Source organism: Zea mays, chromosome 9 (genome assembly GCF_902167145.1).
Source record: "Zea mays cultivar B73 chromosome 9, Zm-B73-REFERENCE-NAM-5.0, whole genome shotgun sequence".
Taxonomy (NCBI): Eukaryota; Viridiplantae; Streptophyta; class Magnoliopsida; order Poales; family Poaceae; genus Zea; species Zea mays.
Genome location: NC_050104.1, coordinates 134469765 through 134484654, shown reverse-complemented (window position 1 = coordinate 134484654; position 14890 = coordinate 134469765). Strand labels below are relative to the sequence as shown.

At 42.4% G+C, this 14890-nt stretch overlaps 3 protein-coding genes across 3 annotated transcripts; all 3 read right to left on the bottom strand.

Annotated features, from left to right (window-relative positions):
• Nucleotides 1–969: 969 nt before the first annotated feature.
• Nucleotides 970–5006, bottom strand: LOC100381586 (NAD(P)-binding Rossmann-fold superfamily protein). Its single transcript, NM_001174408.1, has 9 exons — nucleotides 4504–5006; nucleotides 4063–4175; nucleotides 3918–3971; nucleotides 3729–3813; nucleotides 3198–3303; nucleotides 2787–2873; nucleotides 2615–2712; nucleotides 2412–2521; nucleotides 970–1271 (listed from the first exon to the last, which is right to left on the bottom strand). The coding sequence occupies exons 1-9, from the start codon at nucleotides 4793–4795 to the stop codon at nucleotides 1206–1208; spliced, it is 1011 nt and encodes a 336-aa protein (NP_001167879.1). The 5' UTR covers nucleotides 4796–5006; the 3' UTR covers nucleotides 970–1205.
• Nucleotides 5007–5369: 363 nt separating this feature from the next.
• LOC100282171 (50S ribosomal protein L6, chloroplastic-like) lies at nucleotides 5370–9153 on the bottom strand. Its single transcript, NM_001155083.2, has 3 exons — nucleotides 8961–9153; nucleotides 7117–7425; nucleotides 5370–5876 (listed from the first exon to the last, which is right to left on the bottom strand). Exons 1-3 carry the CDS (start codon nucleotides 8993–8995, stop codon nucleotides 5540–5542), a joined length of 681 nt encoding a protein of 226 aa, NP_001148555.1. The 5' UTR covers nucleotides 8996–9153; the 3' UTR covers nucleotides 5370–5539.
• Nucleotides 9154–10526: 1373 nt separating this feature from the next.
• On the bottom strand, nucleotides 10527–13391 carry LOC100284239 (mitochondria fission 1 protein). The gene is made up of 5 exons (NM_001157134.2): nucleotides 13065–13391; nucleotides 12505–12634; nucleotides 11762–11883; nucleotides 11546–11609; nucleotides 10527–10955 (listed from the first exon to the last, which is right to left on the bottom strand). The coding sequence occupies exons 1-5, from the start codon at nucleotides 13155–13157 to the stop codon at nucleotides 10852–10854; spliced, it is 513 nt and encodes a 170-aa protein (NP_001150606.1). The 5' UTR covers nucleotides 13158–13391; the 3' UTR covers nucleotides 10527–10851.
• Nucleotides 13392–14890: the final 1499 nt, after the last annotated feature.

Below are 14890 nucleotides of genomic sequence, written 5' to 3'. Positions count from 1 at the left end.
ACCTTTGTCAGTGTAAGAGCATCTCCAACAAAGTGACCTATAAAAATGCCTTATAATTTAAAAATAAGTAAATTTTATAGAATTTAGGGCACCAACAAAACACCCCGCTCCAACAGTAAAGCCCCAAATCTAGATTATAGGGCAGCCCACTACGGTGTAGTATATTTGAGACACTTGAGAGAGTGTCCTATAGTTTTTTGACAAAATTTGTTGAATTGAGACACTGTTGGAGTGATTTTTCCTGTGTAGAGGCCTATATTTCGATTTGAGGCATTAGTTTGAGGCATTGTTGGAGATGCTCTAAAGAATATAGGGCGTGTGAACTGAAAGTGTCATCCGACGATTTCATTTCCCTGTGCCCTGGTTCTCCTGCTGCCGCAACAACAGCTACTACCAATCGCATACTGCACAAGGCGCCGTGAACACCGCCAGCTTCGTGCGCTGGGACCCTGTTTGTGACCTGCAGCGCCGTGACATCGGCGGTGGACACGCATCATCAGATGAGGTAGGCGGCAGCTGTGTCTGGACTCTGGCAAGGCTGGTGCGCGGATCACGAGGACGAACAGCTGTGTCTCAGGGACTTTTTAATAAAAATCTGGCTTCAGATCTCTTCAGGGGGCTAGTTTGAGAACTCTATTTTTTCACTGGATTTTTATTTTCACAAGAAAAATTAGTTTATTTTTTCTTAGAAAAATGGTGTTTCCAAACTAGGCCTAAAGAAAAGGCATCAGTTCAAAATTATGATTAGGATTAACTCACCCCACACGTCTTGTTTCCGCCGTTTTCTCCCTCCTTTTCATTCACGGAAGGATAACCCACAGTCTCCTCTCTTCTTTCCATTCCAGGAACAAGGATAACCGAAATTGAATTATTCGGCACAAATTCTAATTGATCTACATATTTGAAAAATAAGGATATATATTGAAATGAACAATCAAATTATGATTGCATTCCGAGAAAAAGAAAATAAAATCAAGTCTGAAAGTGGATAAGGATAACACTGAACATTTTACTTTCCAACAAAAACTATCACTTTTAGGAGGTATAATCGTCATATATGAATGCTCATACTATGTACACAAACCAAATATTCTCTACATGATCGCTACTGTTCAGTGACTATTGAATTAGGGCTGCACTCTATGGATTACATTGTATTACGATGCATATTCCTACATTACGTTACTACGCTTTGCAGAATGCCACTAGTCTGACCGAGCAGATCTGAATAGCTCCTCCCATTTCTCTGGGTCAGTTCCGGGCCCTTCACCCTGAATTTAACATTGTGTGCATATCAGTAGAATATACACAGATTTCAGTTAGATAACCAGATAAAAAAACAAAAATGCACGTCTGAGGAGTTCCATCTTGATATGTAACTCTGGCCGGTGTCAGCACCCATATTTATATTTTATGCCGTAATTCACAATAATGCATGCCATGTAAGGGCGGTATTGCATCATGATCCAAATGTCTCTTCACAATTTATTTGAGCCTTAACTAATTTTAGTTCAAAAATAAATATAAATAGGGTCCGATCCTTAAGTTTTATAGTGTAAAATTTAGAGCCCATTACCATCCATAATACCATGACAAGATGCGAAGCTTCCGTGCCTATTTTTTGAAGGTAAGCAAAAATTTAAAGTTTCAAAAGGGAATAATGCAGGTAACGCCGTAACGGTTAAAAATCACACCATGCAATAAGCCTGTGATCCACAGGTTCAATACTTTAGCTGCCTAAAAGGCTAACCACTCTAGACTTAGACTCCAAGCAGCGATGCCACATGGGTTTTCTTCAAATATGCCACTCAAATTTTGCAAAATTAGATAGCTAGTTCATTTAGAAATTTGCAAAAAAATGAGTGACACATGTCTGAGCTCGTGGTCTGGTGCTCTAGAAAGGCTGAATAAAAGACATCCGAGAAGGATTCAGCAGCCTGGTCCAATTGGTTGCTTGGGAGTTGTGGAAACACCAGAAGGTTGTGCCTTCAATAATTCAAAATTGTTGTATCTCCAGAGTCCGGAACCAAAAGAAGTGTTGCAAAATGTGTTTAATGAAAGATCACTGGTGTACAGCAGCAGCAGGCAGCAGGGGCAAGGGATGAAGGGAGCTACAGTCATTTCTGCTGAAAGAATAGGTTTTAGGTTGTTGGGACTTCGTTTTCTCAATTGGTTAGTGGTGCATGTTGTAATCATAAGGCAGCTAGGGGCTATATGCTAATGCTAGTAACAACTTCTTCCCTCTAATAATGAAATGATACACAAGTACACAACTCTCTCGTGTGTTCGAGAAAATAAAAAGAGACTGTGAATTTTCTGGGATTTAATCACATAATAACTTGGTTGAGCTCTGATGATAATTAGCTAATTCCAATAACTAATTGTACCCATTATAGAAAAAACATGAGTACCTTAACTGAGTTAATCTCATATATTTGTCCTTCAGTGGATTCAATATCTAAAGCTTGGATACAAGCTTCTGCTACCACAAGTCTGCTAACTTCCCCCACAAGCTTGTCACCTAGTAGGATATGAGGAAGTGTTAGAAGAAGCAAAGATCTTATCAAAAACAAAATGTTCATCATAAAATGCGTGTGATAACAAAAGAAATAACCTTTGCCTATGACTACTGCTCGTCGCTCTCCAGCTGTAGCTTTAAGAAGTGTATTAAGATCATACGAAGTGTAGGGCCCGTCTGTCAATCTTCCAGCCCTGCAAACAGCTTGTACCATGTCAGAATAATATATCCACGTGTACCCACTGAAACACTTTATCTGTAAACAAACCTAATAATCGTGAATGGTATCCCTGAATTGCAGACAAAGTCTTCTCCCATCTTCTTGTACTTAAGCACACCAAAGAGATTCATGATGCTGAAAAATACATAGCATGATTGCTTAAGGACAAAGCCAACATGTTTAAAGTTATGGTAACGTAAGATTCAGTGGAAAAGCAAGTTTAAAATTATGGTAACATAAGACTCAATGCAAAATACTAGTATCAAGGTGAAAGGCAAGTACACAGACGATAAGTAATTGCTAAATAAGCTGTTTATAAAACTTGGCTTTACACGTAAAACATGTCTTACATATTGTTTAAAGGATCATAAACATTTAGCATTACTATCATACTATGATGTCATGAAGTTCAACGGCAAATACCAAAATTCTTCATCATCAGAATCATAAGGTATATACCTCCATGGTATCTCATTGTATTTTGTAACACCAATGGATGACACAAGAACCAGTCTCTTGACTGTCTGTGGCAAGGCACTGACAAGATTTCTGATGCCATCCCAATCTGTCACAAGAAAAATGTGTGATCAGTGAACTGAGATACTGTCTCACCCATAACTGACATTGTTAGTTTGGATATGTGATAAACATAAATATAGCAATAGTCATTGGCATGCATGGACTTAAAATGACAAAGCATACATGTGTGCACGATTTGACCATAGAATGGACATAATAAACACATAAACGGATGTTCAGAATTCAAACCAATAAATAACTTATTGGGCCTCTGTCACAGTTACATTCAACCTTTTATTTGCTTCAGTTTGGAATTGGAAGGTCCTAAGCTCCATCAAGATTATCCTTGCAGAAAATCCTTTTGTCTGAATTATTCAAGTACAAATTGAAGTGCATGTTCTTTTTGAACATTAACTGCATCATCTTGGGTGAAAGTTTAACTTCAACTGCAGAATATCAGGCAGTACATACCTACACGTTCTGGAGTGTTATCTCCATCCCAGCGCTTAGACGGAAATGCTGTAGTTCCAGTACAACATATCACATGCGTAACTCCCTATAAAAGAGACCCCCTATATTTTGATTTATTCAATCATTGCAGAAATAGATAGCCCATAGATAGATAAACTGTATGAATTCAGAGAAACAAACGGGACCAACCTCAAACATCTGTGGATCCAAATCATTAGGGTTTCTTGTGTCCGCTTTGTAAACCTGACATGAAAGATGAACTCAAATAAGCAGGAGACAACTGGGGTGGGTAGGACTGTGGGAGGGGGATGGAATGCTGAATATCCAGACGTACCTGTAGTACACTCTCATCCTGCTTGCCAAACAGGGACGACGCCTTTTCTGGATCTCTTAGGAGCAACCTTGACTTGATGTTCCTGCTCAGCAATGATGCTACAACCAACTGCCCTGAAAGGATGCACTCACCACCCAGTCAATATCTTGTCAAATGATCTAGCAAGTAAGCTACGAAGTGCTGCCGCAGGACACGGCAACACAAGTTGGAGAAGGCGTAAGATTGCAATGCAACATAAACATGTTATCCTTCGTCCTCCGATGTTTACTATCTCGCATGTTTCAAACCCAGTAATTGGCACTAAGATATTGTCAAACTCAGAGACAAGTGAGCTCTGCAGCTTTGCTCTCTAGGAGCTGAAATTGGCCACGCGATCTTACTTTTGACAGGGGAAATGCTAGGCGATTTGTAGAACGGGGAGTAGGGGTCTTGGTATCTCACCCACGCCGCCGGTTCCGCCAACGACCAGAACCAGCTTGGAGGACGCCTCAGCGGCACCCGCCCCGCCGGCCTCTTCCGCCCGCGCCGGCTGCTCCTGCACGGCCTGCGACTCTGCCGCCGCCGCGAGCCGCCGCGTGCCACGACCAGCTGCCGCGCCGCACGGGAGCCGCCGGAGGGAGACCGCGGTCAGCGGGTGACGATGCCACCGGCACCGCAGCGCCGCTCGGACGCGCCTACCCGGCGGCGAAGGAACAAGCGGCGAGAGCACGGGGTTGAAGCAACCCACCGCCATCGCGGAGCCAAGAACAACAAGGGGGAGAGAAGCCAGGGACTGGACGGACTGCTGGGACACGTCACACGAGAGTGCGCGCGCGGCGGCGGCGAGACGAAGAGATATCGGGGAAGGGAAGGCGAGGCCGGGCGTGCATGGGGACGCCAGGCCGGACGCGAGGAGGTGGCCACTTGGCCGCAGCCCAGCCAGGCGTCTGCCGCCCGGTGGGGCCAGTGCGGGTGAGTGGCCCGAGACGCGCGACCTCAAGGTCTATCTGCGGTGACCCTCCTCCGGTCCTCCCTCCTCTGTCCTCTGCACTGCACCTGGCGTGCGCATTTTTTTCCCTCTTTGCGAACTTCATCCCGGCTAGCAAAATCTGGAACAGACCCGTACGCATCCTAATCGAAACGAAGCTTTGTGCCAGAACATCCTGATCAAACGAGGCTTTGGCCTTCGGCGATGAATAATCGCAACCTGTTAAACTGTCACAGAGATTCAATGCTACAGGGGCCGTCTGGTAGCGGTAGCGCTCATCGAGCAGTTTTGCGTCTTCACCAACCAAACGGGGGTCAAACGGCTCCGCTTGGTGTACATGGAAACCATTACAGTGGGATACTGGGATGCTCAAGGTGCACATAAATATGGCATGATCAGCACAGCCACAGAACAATACTTTTTTTCTCGGGTTCGGTCATAGCAGACGAGGACCGTTACAGCGGGAAAATGAAATGAAGCATGGAAAGGACAAACAAAAAACAAACACTTCTATTTCTTCTTCCCAGCTTTTCCTTCCTTCCTTCTGACAACTTCATCCATGTATCTGATACCCTTCCCCTTGTATGGCTCAGGTGGCCTCCACTTCTTTATGGTAGCAGCGAACTGACCGATCGCGCTCTTGTCGTAGCCGCTCACGATGATCCTTGTGTTCTCTTCCACCTTGACCGCCAGGCCTTCGGGAATGGCCATCCGAACAGGGTGGGAGAATCCCAGGTTCATCACGAGATCGTTGCCCTCCACCGCCGCACGGTACCCGACACCTACTAACTGAAGCTTCTTGTCGAATCCTTTTGACACACCGACGATGATGTTGTCTGTCAACGTTCTGCGTTGGATATTTGCACCAGGGTATTTAGAAGAAGACATGGAAGGACAGGATAAAAAAATCCATAGCCTGATTTCTCTAACCAAGCTATAATCAGTTCAGAACACATCAACCATTATTATTCAGTGAAGAATAGAGAGATCATTGATCCTTAAGCAAAGAAAATGTACATACTGTGAGTGAAATAGCAAAGGATTTAGCAGAAGCACGAAGTGAAAAAACATAGGTAGTGACACAGAGAATATGGTAAATTTTCACACCTTAATGGTCAATCATTGGTTTTGCATAAAATACTAGCATGTGTGTCTCAACTATTCCCAATTAGTTCCACGGTAAACCATAGAGGAAGTGATACAGACACTTGATAATGTTTGTTATTGATAACACAGATTTTACAGTTCCTGTTCCTGGACACCAGAAACGAGCAATAACATAGCCTATTTCCTTGGTACATGCAAGAAGATTTGCATTCATTTTGCAAATCTTTGTCAGTGCTACTAGAACTGTGGCTATTTTATATCAATGTAGACTGATTGGTGGATTTTGTTGAACACTAAATGACAGAAGTGTTGTTTCTCAGGTCTCAAACAAAACAAGGTCATCATATTTACTGGTCATTGGTGAGATAAGAGGTCAGAGGAAAAAATAAATACATGAAGCAGAATAATGCTATCTAGAATCTGAATCCTTGCCGTTCTTGTTAGAGTGGCCCACTGAACTCTATTCCAAGGCCCAAAAGGGGCAAATATAGAAGTGCGCATAAGCCAATAACCCCTCAAAGTAGAGGGAAAATACATGTCCATCTATGCATCTAACAGTAGTGGAAGGTAGCAGGATCATAGGACAGTTTATCTACTCGCATATGAAAATAGCAACTAGCAAGTGTGATACAGCTTATTCAAGGCACTGTTACTATCACAGTGAAAGTACCCATGGGAATCAATACTGCCCTTGACTGTACAAAGTGGTAGACTGATAGCATAAATTTTTTTCTTGTGAAAATGAACTGATTCCTGTAAAAAATCCTATGCAATTCCTGTGAAATTCATGTGTTCCAAAGGGGGCTTAAGAGTGTTGACAAGAGCAGAGAGTTCAGAAGCTGGCAACTAATTTTTAGGAATATCAGGAGAAGAAATATAAAACAAGGAATAGGTGTAGTGAAACAGTGAACCACATTATGAGAAGCAAATCAGTAAAAAATAATATGGGCACACTCATATTGTAGCTTCCAATTGTTTACCTGAAAAGTCCGTGCATCTGGTTCGCCCTCTTGGTCTCTGCAGTCTTATAAACTCTCAGGTTACCGGATTCTTCTTTCACGATCTTCAAGTCACCTGGAAAGCTCAGAGATAACTCCCCCAGCGGACCCTTAGCTTTGACAAACTGCTCTTCTAATGTGAGAGTAACATTTGATGGAACTTCGATGGGCTGCTTTCCAATTCTAGATTCCTTGCATTCCACTACTGTTCTGACAAATCCAACTCTTCCAGCAGGGAAAACACAAGGACGAATCCCACGTGTCTTTCCAAGGAAGCCAGTTCTTGAATTGCTGCTTCATTTCAAAGAAAGTAAGAACTCCAATAAAATTTGCATATTGAACATTAGAAGAAAAAACAAGCCTTCCTGATAAACAATAAAAAAGGACAGATCCAGTGCTGGTGGGTCTCATATGAGTAGGATCTATGGAAGGAATAACTGAGGCAAACATTACCCATGTATAATGCATAGATTTGCTTCAAACGCTTTATTACATCAAAACGGATTTTAATTTTTAAACATGAAGGCTCAGAATAAAATTTGCTGCCAACTAGAAAGATGGGCCGGTGGGGTCTAAAGAGTAAAGTCTAAACCTCCAAAGACAAAACAGCAAAAGCTACCAAATATCACAAAACTGGTTGCTGAATGGTGCTGTCACAATTTGAGGGGGGTGTTTGGACTTTGGAAGCAAAGTATGTTTGGAGTTTTGAGGTAAAACCATGGTATTGGAGAATACCATAGTATTTTTTGCCAAGGGATGTTTGGCTGCATTGTAAAAAAAAAGGGGACATATCTGGTGCACATGGAAGACTGGTGCACATGGTGCACATATTAAATCATCACCACTCATTTTAGATCTAACGTCTCTAGTTAATTATTTAATTTACAAATAACACCTTCCACCACTACACACTACCACGTTGAAGGGTGTCCTTAGTAAAATGTACCAAACAACTAGAGACGTTAGATTTAAAATGAGTGGTGATGATTTAATATGTGCACGATGTGCACCAATGTTCCATGTGCACTAGATATGTTGTCTTGTAAAAAACTATGTTTTGAATACCATGGTTTTGTAGATACCATAGTATTTTTGGAGTGTTTGAAACTCCACTCTAACCCATAGTTTTCGTCTATGACTAATATTGTACATGTATATTAAATAACATTGTTTGAGATACTTTGTCTCCAAACGTATGACTAAGAGCGATGTAAAAAATACTATGGTTATGTCATGATATCTTAAAACTGTAGTATTCCAAACCCATGGTTTTGAAATACTTTGCTTCAAAACACGCCCTGAACTTTGTAACTACAAACCCAAGGTATGCTATCATGGTCATGAGGTTATGCCCTAGAACAGTGCTAAGAGGGGCAACTTACTGGTATTTCGTATTTGTCATTAAGACCACACTAAGCCGTTTCTCTAAGACGGAGCATTTAACTCATCCAAACCAAATTGGTATCCCACTTGAGATACAGTATTGCCCACCGAAGATAGATGTGGACTTTCTAGTTCCTACGGTTACTGAAATGCAGGAGGATGCTGCTGCCTGCTGGCTGCATTTAACAGAATTTTGATTTGACTGCGGAGTAGCACGACAGTAACCAAGAAAACGCCGCCTCCTGGACACAGTAAACCCGGTAAGACCATCCGGCACACATGGAACCGACGCCGTCCGCAATTGGTGCGCCTCCGAAAAGGATGTCAGAGAAGAAAACCGCAGCGGTTTAGGTGGAGAGCCCGTCTCTGAGGTGGCGAGGGAGGGGTATTGACTATTGAGAGGAAGGAGATGGGATGTGCAGGAAGGAGCGACCGTAGCGTACCAAGGGAGGTGGAGGGAAGGGGAGAGGGACGCCATTGGACGGGCGCTCGCAGTCGCAGGAGCAGCTGCCTGCCGGCGCGCGGTTCTTATCCTGACGCTCCGGCCGGAGCTTGCACATCGGTTCTGTTATCCGCTCGACGAGAAGAGGAGGTGAGGCCAAGCGCAAGCCGTCTGGGCACTGGGCTCAAGGAGTCAAGGCCTCGGCCCAGACCCACCACGCAGAGAATACTGTTCGGGCCTCATGGGTACGTCATGATTGCATGAAAAAGGAGGTACTACGGGGGTGTTTGGTTTCTAGGGACTAATGTTTAGTCCATACATTTTATTCCATTTTAGTTCTAAAATTGCCAGATATAAAAACTAAAACTTTATTTTAGTTTCTATATTTAGCAATTTATAAACTAAAAAAGAATAAAATGAAGGGCTAAACATTAGTCCCTAGAAACCAAACACCCTCTATATGGGTCTCGGGAAATTTCTCAAACTCGTGGTAACTTGAACGGAACTTATAAATTCGTGCCAAATTCAATTCATAATTACTGTTTCTTTTCCAATCTATAATTCGTTGAGTTTTTTGCTATTTTAGTACTCCTTTCAACAGGTTTCTCTATTATAGTACTCACAACTTAACCTTCTCTCTAATAGTATTTATAAATGATCTTATTCTTCTAAATTGTTTTAGTTATTTCTATTATTTTTTTCCTTTTTCCTTAACTCCAATGTATAGATATATGGCAATCTGTATGCTCCGGAGCGACCTCTTCTCGCAATTCTAAGATAAAGATATGATGCTCAAAAGTCAAAAGGATACTTGGAAGCTTGTTGTGAGCCATGAGGACTCAGACAGTCCTTGCTTGCTGGATTTCTTGGGGATCTTCATTGGAAAAATTCCCTGTATATCATTAAATTTTATACTCATATAGATAATTTTATACTCATTCCATATGTGTCACTGAATGTTATATAGATAATTTTTTTATATGTATGACGTATAGGACAAATAGCACATAAAGAATAAGTATATTTTTCGATGGTATACATGGAATTGCCCTCTCCTTTGGTCGTCAAGGATATTAGTGGTAGGATCAATGTCATGCAGATGGATAGGTTCTCTGAAACCAATAGATCATATAGCCAATTCGGCTGCCACAATATTCCAAACCCTGGATGTCTCCTCGGAGCATGCACATGTCTAGAAAGCCATTGCGTCGAAGAATATGTCAGCTCTTGAATCTGTCAGCTGTCAGGTTCTCAGCATCCGAGCTTTGTAAAATCGAAGAATATGGCAGCTGTTGAACCTGTGCGTGTGCAATCTGGGTAATTCAGCTTTGTAATTGGTTTGTTCTACTCTTATATGTGTATATAACATCACATAGAACTGAATAAGGTTGTCGCAGCTTTATCCAATCCTAAAGGCAACGGCGCCAACTCAATCAATCACCAGAGCAGCATGTTAGAGATAGTCTTATATTTTCTCCGTTCTTTTTTATTTGTCGTGTTTTAGTTCATAAACACGAACTAGCGGATGACAAAGCTCACAGCATGTTGTGTCTGCAGGGAACCGAGCTGGCTGGGTGCTCAGGCTGCCCGACCTCTTCTTGAGAGTATCCAAGGAACTCCTCCGTGCATTGAAAAAAACATGTTATACAACACATATATCTCATTTGAACGCAATACAAGGTTGGTAGTAAAAACAGAATGTTCGGCAGCCTCGACCTCTACTGTTTAACAATACATATATCTCTCGTTTGGACGCAATACAAAGTTGGTCTCTCACGCGAAAAAAGACAAGTGAGCACCCCTTCACACGGAGCAAAAAATGATGAGCACTGTCACCCACCACCAAGCTTTTGCCCGCCTTTTTCTTATTCACTTCAACAGAGAAGATATCCTCATCTCTTCCTGGATGACGAAGAAGCCGCAGCAATTATACCACCAGCAACAAGACCCACAACTCCAAAGGCGCCTGTGATGATAGCCATGCCAATCATACCATCTGCATTTAACCATCAAGTAAGTAATGTTACCCAAGTTAGACAAACCAGAAACAGTGCATTGGAATGATTAGAGGTTTGTACTATTATTCGTTTCTAATATGTGAAATATGGTAGATACAATTTTGTTGAGACATGATGTCTTCGTCCCTACTTTTTAGGTCCAGACCTGATTGTGGAGGGACACCAGCCCTGTTTGTTTCTGCTTATATTCGGATATTTACTTTAGGACATGAAAAATTACTAGACATCAGCATTGTTTGTTTGTGCTTAAGTGCTTATAGTCGGAATCTCGATGGGGGGAAAAAGCAAGAATCCGACCAAATGCCTCGATTGTTTCTGCTTCTGTTCGCCACCGCTTCAAAACTTTGAACTAGCAAAATCAGGAGTTGAAAAAAAAAACCTGAGGTATGGTGATTATAAGTGGAAACAAACAGGGCCATCCTGTTGGCATTATAGTTGCACATGATAAGCTATTGGCAATTCATTTTCCTACCTTGATAGTGGATATTAGTAGGAGATGAAAAATCCATGGACATTCATTTTATGATCTGCGTACACTGAAAATGGGAAGCATAAATAGTATACCAACCTCTTTTGGTTTTTTCTTCAACGAGCCTTTGCAAAGTTATGGCTTGTCTCCAGTCATGTTGGATCTGAAGAAAACATGAAATGTTTTGTTCAACATGCAGGCAATCAAATTCAGGGGTGCCTTGCTTGACAGTACAGGACTAAGGCCTGAGACTAAAACAAAACCGGAAGGTCACATCAGAGGAATAACAACAGATAACACATTTCCTGATCAAACCTCTAAGCATCTTTCCAAAAGCTGTCGGCTTCTTGTATAATCCCCAGTTCTGTAACGACCAACAGCTAACAAGTAGAGCTTCTCCCTTGTTTCCTCTGGGCTGCTAGACCTGTCCAATGAAGCTGGCAACAGATAACATCATGAGCTATGGGGACAACGGCAAAGAAATACGCTTCAGTGAACAATATTGACTTATTGAAGTTAATTAAGTTAATTGTGAAAGGTTCGATGTCAAGTAGCCTAGGATGGGACTGGTCTAGATTGAAAAGAAGAGCGGTTTTCATTCTTTTTAACTATGCTGTACTCTAGGTCCTCTAAATTTAACAGGTTTCAACATCAGCAATGTAACCCCACATTCATGAAAGTGTTAACTGGGTTTCTTCAGAGAAGTGGGAGTAGGAAGTCAAACAAGGCACGCCTTATGGCATGTAGTCATTTCCTTGTACCACCACACCTTTCTCAACATGCTAACGATGATGGCAAGTTCTAAGTTCATAAGCACACTAGTTAAAAGATGAGGTCCAAGTCAATCGCTAATCAAAACGTGAGGTCCAACTCAATCACACTTTTTCGTGGAAATAACAATCAAATACTGAGTAAATTTATCGGGCCATATTATATTTATGTATTTTGAGAGGGGCAGAAGAAGAGCCCCGACAATGTTTCTCAAGCCATAATTTTTGTTATTGAAAGAAAAGTCCAACTATTGATGCTGCTGGAGACAAACAGGATATACATATCACCTTCAAGCATTCCGATGCCCCGGTTGACATCTTCAGGCTGTCTAGAGTGAACAAGCGCCCAGGAGAGCCTCATCAGGCTCTCGGTTTTCTGTTCTTCATTTGCAGCCTCAGCAACCTCACTCTCGAAACCCTGATAAAAAGGAATTGATCATAAAGAACGTGTGGCAACGATTACGATTAGGCGTGCGTGAGCGTGATCAAACACGGTTTGACCAGATAACGGGATGCAATCGGATAATTGGTTTGTTTTGCTTAATGACCGCAGTAGCGCCACGGTGGAATGGGAGGTGATCCATTGTTGGTTCAACCGACCGGCAAGGTGAGCTAGTGAATTCCCCGTGACTACAAGGAACCTGCGACACAATTCCCAGCGCAGCAACGACTCAGCGAACCCCGTGCCGATTCGTGGGCCTCTCGTGCGCATCCCACCAGAGCGACAAGAAGGCGGAAGAAGGAAACGGTCGGATTGGCGGCATTCATCAACAGGCCTCCCTGGGAGGCAGCCGGCAGCGGAGGCCGCAGTTATCTCGGCGAGAAGAGGAGGGGAAGGAGAGGCTTACGGCGATGATGTCGGGATCGCACCAGGGCAGGACGTCGCTGCCGCGGAAGATGGAGCCCACCGAGTCGATTAATTTGCCGACGTGCGTGTCCATCCCCCAGCTCTCTCTTCTTTTTCTGACGCTTTTTTGGGGTTTTCCGAGGGGTGGTTTGATCCGTAGGAGGGCGGTGTGTGTTTTATACGGAGTTTTCGGCGTGCCAGAACCTATGAGAGGCTAGTAGATGGATGGGTTGGATTGGACCAAGAGGGTAGCGTTGGGTGCTAAGCAAAGAAAGGAAGCCGTTAGCGACCTGACGCACCGCTGCTGCGACGAAACTTAACGCGTTCCACCTTGCTCTACCTCCACCTCACTATTTTTAACTATGTTTCACCAATCCAATCATGGAACTCCAACTTAAAAAATGGCCTTGAATGGGAAAAGACCGAAAGAGTGTAAGAAAATAAAACAAAACGACGTTGTGTAACGAGTGACATAGTGGTTAATTTCATACTAACTCCACAAGGACTAAAAACATGAATTTGTGTAGCCCCTCTTTGGCTGCTCCATCAAATTAGTGGAGTTAGGGTAAATTCCACGTTTTTCAAGAGCGAAACTGGTTGAAATTGGGAGTGTTTGGCAACTGATTTATGGTTCAAATCTCTGTTTATGTATAATTTTAGTATTTTACCATTTACGTGGGAGGATAGGGAGCGTGAAAACTGATCCTTTATATAGTAGAGGTACAATGTCAGTGCTATGCCATGCCATATGCCATGCCAAGCAAAGTATTCGATAAAATGCTAGTGCACGATGATTAAAAAATGAACAATATATGTATTATCATTGGACTTAATATCTCACAAATTCTTTGCCAACAATCAATACACATGGTTCAACAATGTCCCAAGTTGACACAACTTATTGATTGATTGAACTGATAAACTAAGTCATGTAATTACTGACTAGTTGGCCACTGATCCAGAACAAATAAGGCCGCATAAAGAATCATGAAAATAAATCCCAAAAGTTGACTATGGAAATATAGCATCCATCCAACCCCACATACTGAGATAAATCGCAAGATACCATAATTTACTCTTATCCAGTAGAAATGTAGGCAAGCGTCATCTCTGTGGGAGTGAACAAAGTGGAGTATATAGCGATTTATGATAGAATACTCAAAACTGGCATGTTGGCGTGCTGTTATGGATACAACCAACTTGAATACGAGGCAGTGGCAAAATATACTCCCTTGGAGGCATACAACAATTGTCCTGTTAACAGCACTACCCTAGATTCACATTGCATTCATCATTCAACAAATAAACATTGAACACTGCAAGGAGCCGGCTAGGGGTTAAAATAGTCGAAAACACATATTTATTTGGATATTGATAGTTGCCTAAAGGGGGTGAATATGCAGCTCCTAAAATTTCTCAACTTAAAACAATCAGTGTTACTTCAAAATCTAGAACAAATGGAGTAGGGAGAGAGTGAAGTTATTGCACTTGATGCTCTTTCTTGATTACAAAATAAATATGAGAGCAATATCACAAGTGAAGATAATAGCAGGAACTTGGGGTGAGAGAGAGGAAAAACAAATTGCAGAAAGCGAAGAGTACAAGATGTAGCAATTTGTTTGACCGGGGTTCAACTCTGAAGAGCCTATATCCTACTGTGGTGTCTCAAAGGACAAAGGTTGCACACAACCTTCTCAAGTGATCTAGAGATCAAAGTTGAGGCCACAATTTTCTCGTATAATTATCTCCTCACATGGATCTCGACATATCGAAGTGTCTTGCTAGCCTTGCACAAGCTGAAGGCTAGAACTCCAATGGAACAAGAGG

Bases quoted from the DNA above. Each gene is read 5' to 3' on its own strand.
- LOC100284239 (NM_001157134.2), bottom strand. From the start codon at position 13,157: ATGGACACGCACGTCGGCAAATTAATCGACTCGGTGGGCTCCATCTTC. The intron at 12,635-13,064 runs GTAAGCCTCTCC...CCTTTTTATCAG, and splicing joins GCGATCCCGACATCATCGCC to GGTTTCGAGAGTGAGGTTGC. The intron at 11,884-12,504 runs GTGATATGTATA...ATCTGTTGCCAG, and splicing joins GGGCATCGGAATGCTTGAAG to CTTCATTGGACAGGTCTAGC.
- LOC100381586 (NM_001174408.1), bottom strand. From the start codon at position 4,795: ATGGCGGTGGGTTGCTTCAACCCCGTGCTCTCGCCGCTTGTTCCTTCG. The intron at 3,304-3,728 runs GTATGTACTGCC...TTCTTGTGACAG, and splicing joins TAACACTCCAGAACGTGTAG to ATTGGGATGGCATCAGAAAT. The intron at 2,522-2,614 runs GTTATTTCTTTT...ATATCCTACTAG, and splicing joins AGCAGTAGTCATAGGCAAAG to GTGACAAGCTTGTGGGGGAA.
- LOC100282171 (NM_001155083.2), bottom strand. From the start codon at position 8,995: ATGGCGTCCCTCTCCCCTTCCCTCCACCTCCCTTG. The intron at 7,426-8,960 runs GTACGCTACGGT...GAAATGAAGCAG, and splicing joins CCTTCCCTCCACCTCCCTTG to CAATTCAAGAACTGGCTTCC. The intron at 5,877-7,116 runs GTAAACAATTGG...TATCCAACGCAG, and splicing joins CAGATGCACGGACTTTTCAG to AACGTTGACAGACAACATCA.